Source organism: Taudactylus pleione, unplaced genomic scaffold, assembly GCF_031769625.1.
Source record: "Taudactylus pleione unplaced genomic scaffold, aTauple2 ptg000696l, whole genome shotgun sequence".
NCBI lineage: Eukaryota > Metazoa > Chordata > Amphibia > Anura > Myobatrachidae > Taudactylus > Taudactylus pleione.
Genome location: NW_028285098.1, coordinates 276,390 through 292,141, shown reverse-complemented (window position 1 = coordinate 292,141; position 15,752 = coordinate 276,390). Strand labels below are relative to the sequence as shown.

The following is a 15,752-nucleotide window of genomic DNA, read 5'->3' as shown; positions in this document are numbered from 1 at the left end:
TGGCCAACCTCTCTTGTGCACCACCATGCGGGATCAGAAGACTGACCAAACCCGAACTGCGTCCAAAAGGGAAAGCTCACCCCCACTGACCGGGGCAAGTAGTGAATGGCGAGGACGTACCATGTAATTACACAGAGTTGTGTCCCGTGGACGGTAATAACAAAGTGTAATTAGTTGTCAGGTGGACTTTAAACTTTTCCGTATGTTCTCAACTTGTAAATACCGCACCTGACTCCACCCGGAGTGTTCCTGCCAGCTCACACCATTAGACATGATCACTATTAACCCTGAGGACCAGGAACGTTGTACGTACAGAGGGGGACAGATATAGATTTGGGCACAGATGCATTTATTTGGCACAAATTGCCTATTTTTGCTTTGAAAGTTTGAAAATAGATGAGGCGTGTATTCACGTCTGGCCCATTTCTATGCTTCCGCGTTGTCCCTGTACATCCGCTTGAGAAACTTAGCGTCATCAGCAGCGCAGATTTGCGCCAGCCCTCGCCTTGGTGCAAGAGCTCTATCTGAGATCAGTGTGACCTCGGCGCATGGTCACCCCTGAATAGCCCCCAAACACGCCAAGTGGCACACTTATCCTATGTGTGAGCGCTTCCTTTACCCTATAAGCGGCACACTTATCCTATGTGCGAGCGCTTCCTAACCCTATAAGCGGCACACTTATCCTATGTGCGAGCGCTTCCTAACCCTATAAGCGGCACACTTATCTTATGTGCGAGCGCTTCCTATGCCCTATAAGCGGCAAGTGGCACACTTATCCTATGTGCGAGCGCTTCCTATACCTTATAAGCAGCAAGTGGCACACTTATCCTATGTGCGAGCGCTTCCTATACCCTATAAGTAGCAAGTGGCACACTTATCCTATGTGCGAGCGCTTCCTATACCCTATAAGTAGCAAGTGGCACACTTATCCTATGTGCGAGCGCTTCCTATACCCTATAAGCAGCACACTTATCCTATGTGCGAGCACTTCCTATACCCTATAAGCAGCAAGTGGCACACTTATCCTATGTGCGAGCGCTTCCTAACCCTATAAGCGGCACACTTATCCTATGTGCGAGCGCTTCCTAACCCTATAAGCGGCACACTTATCCTATGTGCGAGCGCTTCCTATACCCTATAAGCGGCAAGTGGCACACTTATCCTATGTGCGAGCGCTTCCTATACCTTATAAGCAGCAAGTGGCACACTTATCCTATGTGCGAGCGCTTCCTATACCCTATAAGTAGCAAGTGGCACACTTATCCTATGTGCGAGCGCTTCCTATACCCTATAAGCAGCACACTTATCCTATGTGCGAGCGCTTCCTATACCCTATAAGCAGCAAGTGGCACACTTATCCTATGCGCGAGCGCTTCCTATACTCTATAACCAGCAAGTGGGACACTTATCCTATGTGCGAGCGCTTCCTATACCCTATAAGCAGCAAGTGGCACACTTATCCTATGTGCGAGCGCTTCCTATACCCTATAAGCAGCACACTTATCCTATGTGCGAGCGCTTCCTATACCCTATAAGCAGCAAGTGACACACTTATCCTATGTGCGAGCGCTTCCTAACCCTATAAGCAGCAAGTGACACACTTATCCTATGTGCGAGCGCTTCCTATACCCTATAAGCAGCACACTTATCCTATGTGCGAGCGCTTCCTATACCCTATAAGCAGCAAGTGGCACACTTATCCTATGTGCGACCGCTTCCTATACCTTATAAGCAGCAAGTGGCACACTTATCCTATGCGCGAGCGCTTCCTATACCCTATAAGCAGCAAGTGGCACACTTATCCTATGTGCGAGCGCTTCCTATACCCTATAAGCAGCACACTTATCCTATGTGCGAGCGCTTCCTATACCCTATAAGTAGCAAGTGGCACACTTATCCTATGTGCGAGCGCTTCCTATACCTTATAAGCAGCAAGTGGCACACTTATCCTATGTGCGAGCGCTTCCTATACCCTATAAGTAGCAAGTGGCACACTTATCCTATGTGCGAGCGCTTCCTATACCCTATAAGTAGCAAGTGGCACACTTATCCTATGTGCGAGCGCTTCCTATACCCTATAAGCAGCACACTTATCCTATGTGCGAGCGCTTCCTATACCCTATAAGCAGCAAGTGGCACACTTATCCTATGTGCGAGCGCCTCCTAACCCTATAAGCGGCACACTTATCCTATGTGCGAGCGCTTCCTAACCCTATAAGCGGCACACTTATCCTATGTGCGAGCGCTTCCTATACCCTATAAGCGGCAAGTGGCACACTTATCCTATGTGCGAGCGCTTCCTATACCCTATAAGCGGCACACTTATCCTATGTGCAAGCGCTTCCTATACCCTATAAGAGGCACACTTATCCTATGTGAGAGCGCTTCCTAACCCTATAAGCAGCAAGTGGCACACTTATCCTATGTGCGAGTGCTTCCTATACCCTATAAGCGACAAGCAGCACACTTATCCTATGTGCGAGCGCTTCCTATACCCTATAAGCGGCACACTTATCCTATGTGCGAGCGCTTCCTATACCCTATAAGCAGCAAGTGGGACACTTATCCTATGTGCGAGCGCTTCCTATACCCTATAAGCAGCAAGTGGGACACTTATCCTATGTGCGAGCGCTTCCTATACCCTATAAGCAGCAAGTGACACACTTATCCTATGTGCGAGCGCTTCCTATACCCTATAAGCAGCACACTTATCCTATGTGCGAGCGCTTCCTATACCCTATAAGCAGCAAGTGGCACACTTATCCTATGTGCGAGCGCTTCCTATACCCTATAAGCAGCACACTTATCCTATGTGCGAGCGCTTCCTATACCCTATAAGCAGCAAGTGGCACACTTATCCTATGTGCGAGCGCTTCCTATACCCTATAAGCAGCACACTTATCCTATGTGCGAGCGCTTCCTATACCCTATAAGCAGCAAGTGGCACACTTATCCTATGCGCGAGCGCTTCCTATACCCTATAAGCAGCAAGTGGGACACTTATCCTATGTGCGAGCGCTTCCTATACCCTATAAGCAGCAAGTGGCACACTTATTCTATGTGCGAGCGCTTCCTATACCCTATAAGCAGCAAGTGGCACACTTATCCTATGTGCGAGCGCTTCCTATACCCTATAAGAGGCAAGTGGGACACTTATCCTATGTGCGAGCGCTTCCTATACCCTATAAGCAGCAAGTGGCACACTTATCCTATGTGCGAGCGCTTCCTATACCCTATAAGAAGCAAGTGACACACTTATCCTATGTGCGAGCGCTTCCTAACCCTATAAGCAGCAAGTGACACACTTATCCTATGTGCGAGCGCTTCCTATACCCTATAAGCAGCATACTTATCCTATGTGCGAGCGCTTCCTATACCCTATAAGCAGCAAGTGGCACACTTATCCTATGTGCGAGCGCTTCCTATACCCTATAAGAGGCAAGTGGCACACTTATCCTATGTGCGAGCGCTTCCTATACCCTATAAGCAGCAAGTGACACACTTATCCTATGTGCGAGCGCTTCCTATACCCTATAAGCGGCACACTTATCCTATGTGCGAGCGCTTCCTATACCCTATAAGCAGCACACTTATCCTATGTGCGAGCGCTTCCTATACCCTATAAGCAGCACACTTATCCTATGTGCGAGCGCTTCCTATACCCTATAAGCGGCAAGTGGCACACTTATCCTATGTGCGAGTGCTTCCTATACCCTATAAGCAGCACACTTATCCTATGTGCGAGCGCTCCCTATACCCTATAAGCGGCAAGTGGCACACTTATCCTATGTGCGAGTGCTTCCTATACCCTATAAGCAGCAAGTGGCACACTTATCCTATGTGCGAGCGCTTCCTATACCCTATAAGCAGCACACTTATCCTATGTGCGAGCGCTTCCTATACCCTATAAGCGGCAAGTGGCACACTTATCCTATGAGCGAGCGCTTCCTATACCCTATAAGCGGCACACTTATCCTATGTGCGAGCGCTTCCTATACCCTATAAGCAGCAAGTGGCACACTTATCCTATGTGCGAGTGCTTCCTATACCCTATAAGCAGCACACTTATCCTATGTGCGAGTGCTTCCTATACCCTATAAGCAGCAAGTGGCACACTTATCCTATGTGCGAGCGCTTCCTATACCCTATAAGCAGCTAGTGGCACACTTATCCTATGCGCGAGCGCTTCCTATACCCTATAAGCGGCAAGTGGCACACTTATCCTATGTGCGAGCGCTTCCTATACCCTATAAGCAGCAAGTGGCACACTTATCCTATGTGCGAGCACTTCCTATACCCATTAAGTGGCTTGTGGCACAATTATCCTATGTGCGAGCGCTTCCTATATCCATTAAGCGGCTTGTGGCACACTTATCCTATGTGCGAGCACTTCCTATACCCATTAAGTGGCTTGTGGCACAATTATCCTATGTGTGAGCACTTCCTATACCCATTAAGCGGCTTGTGGCACACTTATCCTATGTGCGAGCGCTTCCTATACCCATTAAGCGGCTTGTGGCACACTTATCCTATGTGCGAGCACTTCCTATACCCATTAAGTGGCTTGTGGCACAATTATCCTATGTGTGAGCGCTTCCTATATCCATTAAGCGGCTTGTGGCACACTTATCCTATGTGCGAGCGCTTCCTATACCCATTAAGCGGCTTGTGACACACTTATCCTATGTGTGAGCGCTTCCTATACCCTATAAGCGGCAAGTGGCACACTTATCCTATGTGTGAGCGCTTCCTATACCCTATAAGCGGCTTGTGGCACACTTATCCTATGTGCGAGCGCTTCCTATACCCTATAAGCAGCACACTTATCCTATGTGCGAGCGCTTCCTATACCCTATAAGCAGCAAGTGACACACTTATCCTATGTGCGAGCGCTTCCTAACCCTATAAGCAGCAAGTGACACACTTATCCTATGTGCGAGCGCTTCCTATACCCTATAAGCAGCAAGTGGCACACTTATCCTATGTGCGAGCGCTTCCTATACCCTATAAGCAGCACACTTATCCTATGTGCGAGCGCTTCCTATACCCTATAAGCAGCAAGTGGCACACTTATCCTATGTGCGAGCGCTTCCTATACCCTATAAGCAGCACACTTATCCTATGTGCGAGCGCTTCCTATACCCTATAAGCAGCAAGTGGCACACTTATCCTATGTGCGAGCGCTTCCTATACCCTATAAGAGGCAAGTGGCACACTTATCCTATGTGCGAGCGCTTCCTATACCCTATAAGCAGCACACTTATCCTATGTGCGAGCGCTTCCTATACCCTATAAGCAGCAAGTGGCACACTTATCCTATGCGCGAGCGCTTCCTATACCCTATAAGCAGCAAGTGGGACACTTATCCTATGTGCGAGCGCTTCCTATACCCTATAAGCAGCAAGTGGCACACTTATTCTATGTGCGAGCGCTTCCTATACCCTATAAGCAGCAAGTGGCACACTTATCCTATGTGCGAGCGCTTCCTATACCCTATAAGAGGCAAGTGGGACACTTATCCTATGTGCGAGCGCTTCCTATACCCTATAAGCAGCACACTTATCCTATGTGCGAGCGCTTCCTCTACCCTATAAGCAGCAAGTGGCACACTTATCCTATGCGCGAGCGCTTCCTATACTCTATAAGCAGCAAGTGGGACACTTATCCTATGTGCGAGCGCTTCCTATACCCTATAAGCAGCAAGTGGCACACTTATCCTATGTGCGAGCGCTTCCTATACCCTATAAGCAGCACACTTATCCTATGTGCGAGCGCTTCCTATACCCTATAAGCAGCAAGTGACACACTTATCCTATGTGCGAGCGCTTCCTAACCCTATAAGCAGCAAGTGACACACTTATCCTATGTGCGAGCGCTTCCTATACCCTATAAGCAGCACACTTATCCTATGTGCGAGCGCTTCCTATACCCTATAAGCAGCAAGTGGCACACTTATCCTATGTGCGAGCGCTTCCTATACCCTATAAGAGGCAAGTGGCACACTTATCCTATGTGCGAGCGCTTCCTATACCCTATAAGCAGCAAGTGACACACTTATCCTATGTGCGAGCGCTTCCTATACCCTATAAGCGGCACACTTATCCTATGTGCGAGCGCTTCCTATACCCTATAAGCAGCACACTTATCCTATGTGCGAGCGCTTCCTATACCCTATAAGCAGCACACTTATCCTATGTGCGAGCGCTTCCTATACGCTATAAGCGGCAAGTGGCACACTTATCCTATGTGCGAGTGCTTCCTATACCCTATAAGCAGCACACTTATCCTATGTGCGAGCGCTCCCTATACCCTATAAGCGGCAAGTGGCACACTTATCCTATGTGCGAGTGCTTCCTATACCCTATAAGCAGCAAGTGGCACACTTATCCTATGTGCGAGCGCTTCCTATACCCTATAAGCAGCACACTTATCCTATGTGCGAGCGCTTCCTATACCCTATAAGCAGCACACTTATCCTATGTGCGAGCGCTTCCTATACCCTATAAGCGGCAAGTGGCACACTTATCCTATGAGCGAGCGCTTCCTATACCCTATAAGCGGCACACTTATCCTATGTGCGAGCGCTTCCTATACCCTATAAGCAGCAAGTGGCACACTTATCCTATGTGCGAGTGCTTCCTATACCCTATAAGCAGCACACTTATCCTATGTGCGAGTGCTTCCTATACCCTATAAGCAGCAAGTGGCACACTTATCCTATGTGCGAGCGCTTCCTATACCCTATAAGCAGCTAGTGGCACACTTATCCTATGCGCGAGCGCTTCCTATACCCTATAAGCGGCAAGTGGCACACTTATCCTATGTGCGAGCGCTTCCTATACCCTATAAGCAGCAAGTGGCACACTTATCCTATGTGCGAGCACTTCCTATACCCATTAAGTGGCTTGTGGCACAATTATCCTATGTGCGAGCGCTTCCTATATCCATTAAGCGGCTTGTGGCACACTTATCCTATGTGCGAGCACTTCCTATACCCATTAAGTGGCTTGTGGCACAATTATCCTATGTGTGAGCACTTCCTATACCCATTAAGCGGCTTGTGGCACACTTATCCTATGTGCGAGCGCTTCCTATACCCATTAAGCGGCTTGTGGCACACTTATCCTATGTGCGAGCACTTCCTATACCCATTAAGTGGCTTGTGGCACAATTATCCTATGTGTGAGCGCTTCCTATATCCATTAAGCGGCTTGTGGCACACTTATCCTATGTGCGAGCGCTTCCTATACCCATTAAGGGCTTGTGACACACTTATCCTATGTGTGAGCGCTTCCTATACCCTATAAGCGGCAAGTGGCACACTTATCCTATGTGTGAGCGCTTCCTATACCCTATAAGCGGCTTGTGGCACACTTATCCTATGTGCGAGCGCTTCCTATACCCTATAAGCAGCAAGTGGCACACTTATCCTATGTGCGAGCGCTTCCTATACCCATTAAGCGGCAAGTGGCACACTTATCCTATGTGCGAGCGCTTCCTATACCCTATTAGCGGCAAGTGCCACACTTATCCTATGTGCGAGCGCTTCCTATATCCATTAAGCGGCAAGTGACACACTTATCCTATGTGCGAGCGCTTTCCATACCCTATAAGCGGCAAGTGGCACACTTATCCTATGCGCGAGCGCTTCCTATACCCTATAAGTAGCAAGTGGCACACTTATCCTATGTGCGAGTGCTTCCTATACCCTATAAGCAGCACACTTATCCTATGTGCGAGTGCTTCCGATACCCTATAAGCAGCACACTTATCCTATGTGCAAGTGCTTCCTATACCCTATAAGCAGCAAGTGACACACTTATCCTATGTGCGAGCGCTTCCTATACCCTATAAGCGGCAAGTGGCACACTTATCCTATGTGCAAGCGCTTCCTATATCCATTAAGCGGCAAGTGACACACTTCTCCTATTTGTGAGCGCTTCCTATATCCATTAAGCGGCAAGTGACACACTTTTCCTATGTGCGAGCGCTTCTTATACCCTCTAAGCGGCAAGTGGCACACTTATCCTATGTGCGAGTGCTTCCTATACCCTATAAGCAGCAAGTGGCACACTTATCCTATGTGCGAGCGCTTCCTATACCCTATAAGCGGCACACTTATCCTATGTGCGAGCGCTTCCTATACCCTATAAGCAGCACACTTATCCTATGTGCGAGTGCTTCCGATACCCTATAAGCAGCACACTTATCCTATGTGCAAGTGCTTCCTATACCCTATAAGCAGCAAGTGACACACTTATCCTATGTGCGAGCGCTTCCTATACCCTATAAGCGGCAAGTGGCACACTTATCCTATGTGCAAGCGCTTCCTATATCCATTAAGCGGCAAGTGACACACTTCTCCTATTTGTGAGCGCTTCCTATATCCATTAAGCGGCAAGTGACACACTTTTCCTATGTGCGAGCGCTTCTTATACCCTCTAAGCGGCAAGTGGCACACTTATCCTATGTGCGAGTGCTTCCTATACCCTATAAGCAGCAAGTGGCACACTTATCCTATGTGCGAGCGCTTCCTATACCCTATAAGCGGCACACTTATCCTATGTGCGAGCGCTTCCTATACCCTATAAGCGGCACACTTATCCTATGTGCGAGCGCTTCCTATACCCAATAAGCGGCACACTTATCCTATGTGCGAGCGCTTCCTATACCCATTAAGCGGCTAGTGGTGGAGTGTCTGAGATCAGTACGGCTCTGCAATGCTCGTAGTTGTATACGCAATCACCGACACATGTTGCTAGAAACCTTGCAGGCATCTCCGAATCATTCCTATTCTGTCGTATGTATATCATACTGCACCAATGTACTATATTGTGTATGAATTGGGTACTGTAGTACGAACACTGTGAAGCTAGGATCTCCTGGTGTAAACCAGGCACATCCGTATATTACTGTGTTACAATGGCATCTACCTGGTGCATATACTACTGTTGTCTAGTAGTGTAACATTGGCGCATGCGCTACCTTTGCAGAGCTGGACGAATCTTGAGAAGCATCTAGTCCTGCAGCCAACGCACATTGCGTCCAATTGTTTGCGATCATATCGCCCGGATGTACTAAAAGGGGTTGCAAAAGGAGCCCATCCCTGAGATGTGCTGGGAGTGAAGTGATCACATTAGCGGTATCTCCACTCCTGTGCCAGGACGTCAGTGTATGCGCAGACTACAGACCATGCGTCTGCAGCCACCATTGCTGGGGGAGGGATTCTATGGAACCCACTCCTGGCTGGCATTGCGATTTGTAGCCCATAGGCTACGGTGACTTATGCCATCTTCAGATGGCGATATCTGTGGGGACCAAGTTCCGGTATACATTGCAGTCTGGAGCTTGGTAAATGTGACAGCATCGCATCCCCATAGAAACATCTGGGGGCTGCAGCTGCTATCAGAAATGGAAGGATCGCATGTCTGCAGCAGCTCCTCCATAATACATCTGGGGATACTACATATTTGTGGGTTACCCCCTGGAAAACGGGTGCTGGAAATATTTGATATATAGACCCCATAAGGAGGACATGGCTTAACTCCTTACAGTGCCAAGAAACTTGCTCCTACAGTATCTCATGTCTGCGAATCCCCGGACCATACATTGCGGCAGTCTGGAGATGTAACGTGCACAGTGTATTATTGTACATATTACATCCAGGCTGCGAGCGCTTCTGTCCCGTCTCATGTCTGCGAATCCCCGGACCATACATTGCGGCAGTCTGGAGACGTAACGTGCACAGTGTAGTTACTGTACATATTACATCCAGGCTGCGAGCGCTTCTGTCCCGTCTCATGTCTGCGAATCCCCGGACCATACATTGCGGCAGTCTGGAGACGTAACGTGCACAGTGTAGTTATTGTACGTATCACATCCAGGCTGCGAGCGCTTCTGTCCCGTCTCATGTCTGCGAATCCCCGGACCATACATTGCGGCAGTCTGGAGACGTAACGTGCACAGTGTATTATTGTACATATCACATCCAGGCTGCGAGCGCTTCTGTCCCGTCTCATGTCTGCGAATCCCCGGACCATACATTGCGGCAGTCTGGGGACGTAACGTGCACAGTGTATTATTGTACATATCACATCCAGGCTGTGAGCGCTTCTGTCCCGTCTCATGTCTGTATAGTCAGGATTTCCTCCTCCAGTCCTATTGGAGAAAAGCGCTATACAAATAACATAATATAATTACTATGTCACCTGACTCATAAAAGGACATTATAACCTGCTCCCGGCTCTTTGCCTGAAACATGACTTAGTGAGAGAAATAAAAGTATTGAGAGAAGATAAACACTAGAGGTCACTTGTTTATAGCAAAGCAGAATTTAATAAAGGGCTGAAATATGGAGGAGGGGGGGCAGGGTCTGTGGTGCACTCAGAGACCTCCCCTCACAGATATAAGCCAGGAGCCCGGCACTGATACAAGGGAGAATAACGGCTGATTCCCACAGACAGCACCATGGAGAAAGTGAGGCGATGCCCCCCGTTCGCCCAGCCTGCCCCCAGACACTCTGCCATCCTGCTGGTTCTCTGTCTGTCCACATTCGTCCTGCCGGGTAAAGGTGAAGACCCCGTACTGTCGCTGTCTCAGGAAGATATCCCCCTGCAATCTAACAGCCTGGTGAGTAACTATAAAGTATATATCATCCACCAATGCTGATTTATATTGTACTATAAGCACTAAGCCGATGGGCACAGTAACACCTTACACCATTCTCTTCATTTACTAATTGTACCCCCAGATTACTATCTGAATTATCTCACACCTGCCAGCTTCTGCTTTTCTCACTTACTTCCCAGCTGCAATAACACAGACTGAGGTACACAGTGATATATCCTGCAGATTATTACATTACTGGCCTGTCTAGGGATCTGCAGAACATTGCTCTGTCCCATCTACCCCCTGACAGGTACATAGTGATATATTCTGCAGATTATTACATTACTGACCTCTCTAGTGATCTGCAGAGCATTGCTCTGTCCCATCTACCCCCTGACAGGTACATAGTGATATAGTCTGCAGATTATTACATTACTGACCTGTCTAGGGATCTGCAGAGCATTGCTCTGTCCCATCTACCCCCTGACAGGTACATAGTGATATAGTCTGCAGATTATTACATTACTGACCTGTCTAGGGATCTGCAGAGCATTGCTCTGTCCCATCTACCCCCTGACAGGTACACAGTGATATAGTCTGCAGATTATTACATTACTGACCTCTCTAGTGATCTGCAGAACATTGCTCTGTCCCATCTACCCCCTGACAAGTACATAGTGATATATTCTGCAGAACATTGCTCTGTCCCATCTACCCCGACAGGTACATAGTGATATATTCTGCAGATTATTACATTACTGATCTCTAGTGATCTGCAGAACATTGCTCTATTCCATCTACCCCCTGACAGGTACACAGTGATATAATCTGCAGATTATTACATTACTGACCTCTCTAGTGATCTGCAGAACATTGCTCTGTCCCATCTACCCCCTGACATGTACATAGTGATATAGTCTGCAGATTATTACATTACTGACCTCTCTAGTGATCTGCAGAACATTGCTCTGTCCCATCTACCCCCTGACAGGTACATAGTGATATAGTCTGCAGATTATTACATTACTGACCTCTCTAGTGATCTGCAGAACATTGCTCTGTCCCATCTACCCCCTGACAGGTACACAGTGATATAGTCTGCAGATTATTACATTACTGATCTCTCTAGTGATCTGCAGAACATTGCTCTGTCCCATCTACCCCCTGACAGGTACATAGTGATATATTCTGCAGATTATTACATTACTGACCTCTCTAGTGACCTGCAGAACATTGCTCTGTCCCATCTACCCCCTGACAGGTACATAGTGATATATTCTGCAGATTATTACATTACTGATCTCTCTAGTGATCTGCAGAACATTGCTCTGTCCCATCTACCCCCTGACAGGTACATAGTGATATATTCTGCAGATTATTACATTACTGACCTCTGTAGTGATCTGCAGAACATTGCTCTGTCCCATCTACCCCCTGACAGGTACATAGTGATATATTCTGCAGATTATTACATTACTGATCTCTCTAGTGATCTGCAGAACATTGCTCTGTCCCATCTACCCCCTGACAGGTACATAGTGATATATTCTGCAGATTATTACATTACTGATCTCTCTAGTGATCTGCAGAACATTGCTCTGTCCCATCTACCCCCTGACAGGTACATAGTGATATATTCTGCAGATTATTACATTACTGATCTCTCTAGTGATCTGCAGAACATTGCTCTGTCCCATCTACCCCCTGACAGGTACATAGTGATATAGTCTGCAGATTATTACATTACTGACCTAAGTTATCTGTAGGACATTGTTCTGTCCTATCTACACTCTTGACAGATAGATAGATAGATATATATATATATATATATATATCTATCTATCTATCAGATTATTACATTACAGATCACTCTCTGTGTTAGAGGAAGTAAAACAACTTTTTATTAACAGTATAGTATTGTCTCCTTTGCTGGGTACACAAATTTCACAGGACTATTTGTATAGGTGTAAATTAGAATCTACTGTATATCAGTATTTCTTATCCCGAGCAGTCTGTTACCACTTCCACTGCTAGGTGGCGCCCTGCATGCACTAAAATCACTCTACACTGGGATCTGTAAATGATATGGACTAACATCCCTGAAAGTTGTAAATCATCATTAAAATAGCAGCCAATGAACAATTATCTTACATCTGAGCACAAGTTAGACCATGCTAATGCCTGATCGGTCACTGGTGTGAATATTATGTGTATGTGTATATATATATATATATATATATATATATATATATATATATATATATATATGTTAGTAAATAGCCTTTTGTGCTGTAACTGGTGTCTTGTTCCAGGCCGTGGCCCTTGGAGAAATGTTGCAGTACAACCAGGACAAAGGCATCAGCCTGGAGAAGAAAGCCAGCCAAGTGCCCAGGGTGAGGAGGGACCGATGATCCCTTATAGGGATGGCGATGGGGGATTTTCTTATGGACACCGATCTAGGGGTTAGAGCGGAGCTGGCCCTGGGGATACGCCATATGGGTGCCATTGCTCCCAGGGGAAGGAGCTATAACAGGGGTTCCCAACCACGGTCCTCAAGGCACACTAACAGTCCAGGTTTTAAGGATAGCTATACTGGAGCACAGGTGACTTAATTAGTACCTCAGTTATTTTGATTAAACCATCTGTGCTTTAGCCTGGATATCACTAAAAGCAGGACTGTTAAGCTGGCCACACATCTAAAGATTATCTGTCCAACCAGCCAACTAGTAGATTGGTTGGAATGAAAATCTGGTAAGGAATACAATCAGCAATTTGCTCCCAGACGCTGAAAAGTGGACCAAAACTGTTGTATAAACAAATAGTTTAAATCAAACATTTAACAAACTTGTCTGACGACCATTTTCATCTGTTTTCTGGCATTTAGGAGTAAATTGCTGATCATCAGTTACTCCCATACGTTACCAGATTTTCATTCCAACCAATCAACAAGTTGGCTGGTTGGATGTAAGTTGTTCTAGTGTGTGGCCAGCTTTAGTGTGCCTTGAGGACCGAGGTTGGGAATCACTGAGCTATAATAATGCCTAGCATACCATATAGTTTAGGGGGCGGCCATGGGTTAGAGGCAGATCGGGTGTAAGGACAGAGAGGCCTGTGGGTGACAAAGGAAGATTTGCACTGACTCAGAATTTGGGGGGACAAGAAAGAGGGGAGAGTTAAATAATTTACTAAACAGGGGATTAAGGGAATACAAGCGCTAAGCAAAAGTAAGATTCCCCTGGCCCAAGAGCTGACTCTCACTGTTTTTCTCCCTGGATAGTGTGACGTAGGAGAGCGTTGTGCCATGAAACATGGGCCACGGATTGGGAAGCTGTGCGACTGCCTGCGAGGAGCCTCCTGTAATTCTTTCATGCTGCGGTGTTACTAGCCTGCGGGGTCCCGTCCTCAGGGGCCCCACATCTCATCTGTTAATATAATGACTTGTACCCTGTGCTGTACCTGACCCTCACCCCCCCCTATCTGTGTACCTCTGGGGAATGTAATATTAGCCGTCGTGTACCCCTCTGCTATGCTTGTATATACCCATCCTGTGTGTCCCTCCTGCCCCAGGGGTGGTTATAGCTCGCTGTGCTCCATAGATCCTGGGAGCCCCCTCTGTGGACTCATAATGATGTCCCGGCTCTTCCCGCTCTCATAACTCCCCCACATAACCCTCTTTTTATATATATCTTACTTTAGGGTCCCCCATATTAAAGCACTGTGGTGATAGGAAGATTACGGAAGCCCTACAGACTGTCCCATGTTGCCCCAGTTCCTGTTATTCCTGAATTAGGATAGCCTGTATTCTGAGCTAGAGATTTGCAGGGGCAGAAAGTAGTCTCTGTGCTGCCAGCAGGGGGCAGTTGAAGTCGCTATAGGGGTAAATATCCCCTCCTCCCTTGTCTAAATGTCTTCTACGTGTTTTATATTATACTTTGTATGATAAGAAAAATAAACACAAATTACACAAGTATCCTATTTCCTTTAGTGTGATCATTGTCGCTGTGTTTAATAAGATGTATGTTGCCGACTCTCTTCTCCATGTCTCAGGGTGTGTGTGGCTGGCGGCACATCTTACTGTGGCTGGCGGCACATCTTACGGTGGCTGGGATCCCTACCAAGTCAATGGTTTCCCATTGGTTCATAAATGGTCTTCCACTGTTATTTGAGGGCAGGACTGGTCCACTGTATACAGCCTTTGGAACAAGACACAGTGTGCAGTACCAGCCCTGCATAGGCCACATTAAAGAGTTAACGTTTCATGTTCCTATACATATATATATATATATATATATATATATACACACACACACACACACACACGTTGGTCTGCATTAGAGGAAGCCATCAACCATCGATGGATAGGTCTCAGTGATAGTCTCTAACATCTACGGTTGATAGTTTTTCCATCAATGAATATTCACCGATGGTAAACATCGGCTTCAGAGGTCCAATGACGGTCAAGCGTCCACTATTCTCCCAAATCCCAATAGTTAAAGACCATCAATGGTTATCTCAGTCATGGCCATCCCTAGTCTAGGATTTTAGCCAGGGGCACAGAAGTGGACCCTTCACTATAAATGATGCAGTGAGAGCATTTATATGGCAAAAGTTAATATAAAATGGTATTACAATGAACCAACACAACCATAGAGTAAAGGATTAAGCTTCACCCTGAGACTTGTGGGTAGAGATATGCAAATCGCTATTTACTTGCCCCTGAGCCCACCCATTGGTTCCAGACACCTCCGCTTTCTGGCATCAGAGATGTGTAGTCATCAATACAGCCTGCATACAACTGTCTCACACTTACTGGCTCCCATCAGGGCAGGATATGGATCTCTGGTCCGGCAGTGTAGAGTACATGACAGCAAGAACCTCCTAGGAAGGGAAGGCTCGGGTGATACACTGTAACAATATGTTCCCTGTAGTGTCTGACATTAGGAGGTGGCGTTATATGTCTGCACTGGGGAGGTTCTGTTCTATATTATATGCAAACAATGAACAGTACATATAAGAGCTCAGCCGGCAGCCGTGTGGGCATCGGGCAAACGTTATATTTACCAGGTATAATTGTACAGGAAGGTGCTGTAAGGGTGGGGGGCCGGGGCCTGGGGAGGGGTCATATCGCTAACTCTAATATTGGA

The 15,752-nt window shown here is 47.0% G+C and overlaps 1 protein-coding gene across 1 annotated transcript; it reads left to right on the top strand.

Annotated features, from left to right (window-relative positions):
• Window positions 1-10,393: 10,393 nt before the first annotated feature.
• LOC148477715 (cocaine- and amphetamine-regulated transcript protein-like) lies at window positions 10,394-14,556 on the top strand. The gene is made up of 3 exons (XM_088456295.1): window positions 10,394-10,629; window positions 12,921-13,001; window positions 13,886-14,556. Exons 1-3 carry the CDS (start codon window positions 10,468-10,470, stop codon window positions 13,991-13,993), a joined length of 351 nt encoding a protein of 116 aa, XP_088312421.1. The 5' UTR covers window positions 10,394-10,467; the 3' UTR covers window positions 13,994-14,556.
• The last annotated feature ends 1,196 nt before the right edge of the window (window positions 14,557-15,752 follow it).

What these genes read in the sequence shown, in the direction of transcription:
- LOC148477715 (XM_088456295.1), top strand. Translation starts at nt 10,468, where the DNA reads ATGGAGAAAGTGAGGCGATGCCCCCCGTTCGCCCAGCCTGCCCCCAGA. An exon ending in CCCTGCAATCTAACAGCCTG is followed by an intron (nt 10,630 to 12,920) that starts GTGAGTAACTAT and finishes GTCTTGTTCCAG; the next exon opens with GCCGTGGCCCTTGGAGAAAT. An exon ending in AAGCCAGCCAAGTGCCCAGG is followed by an intron (nt 13,002 to 13,885) that starts GTGAGGAGGGAC and finishes CTCCCTGGATAG; the next exon opens with TGTGACGTAGGAGAGCGTTG.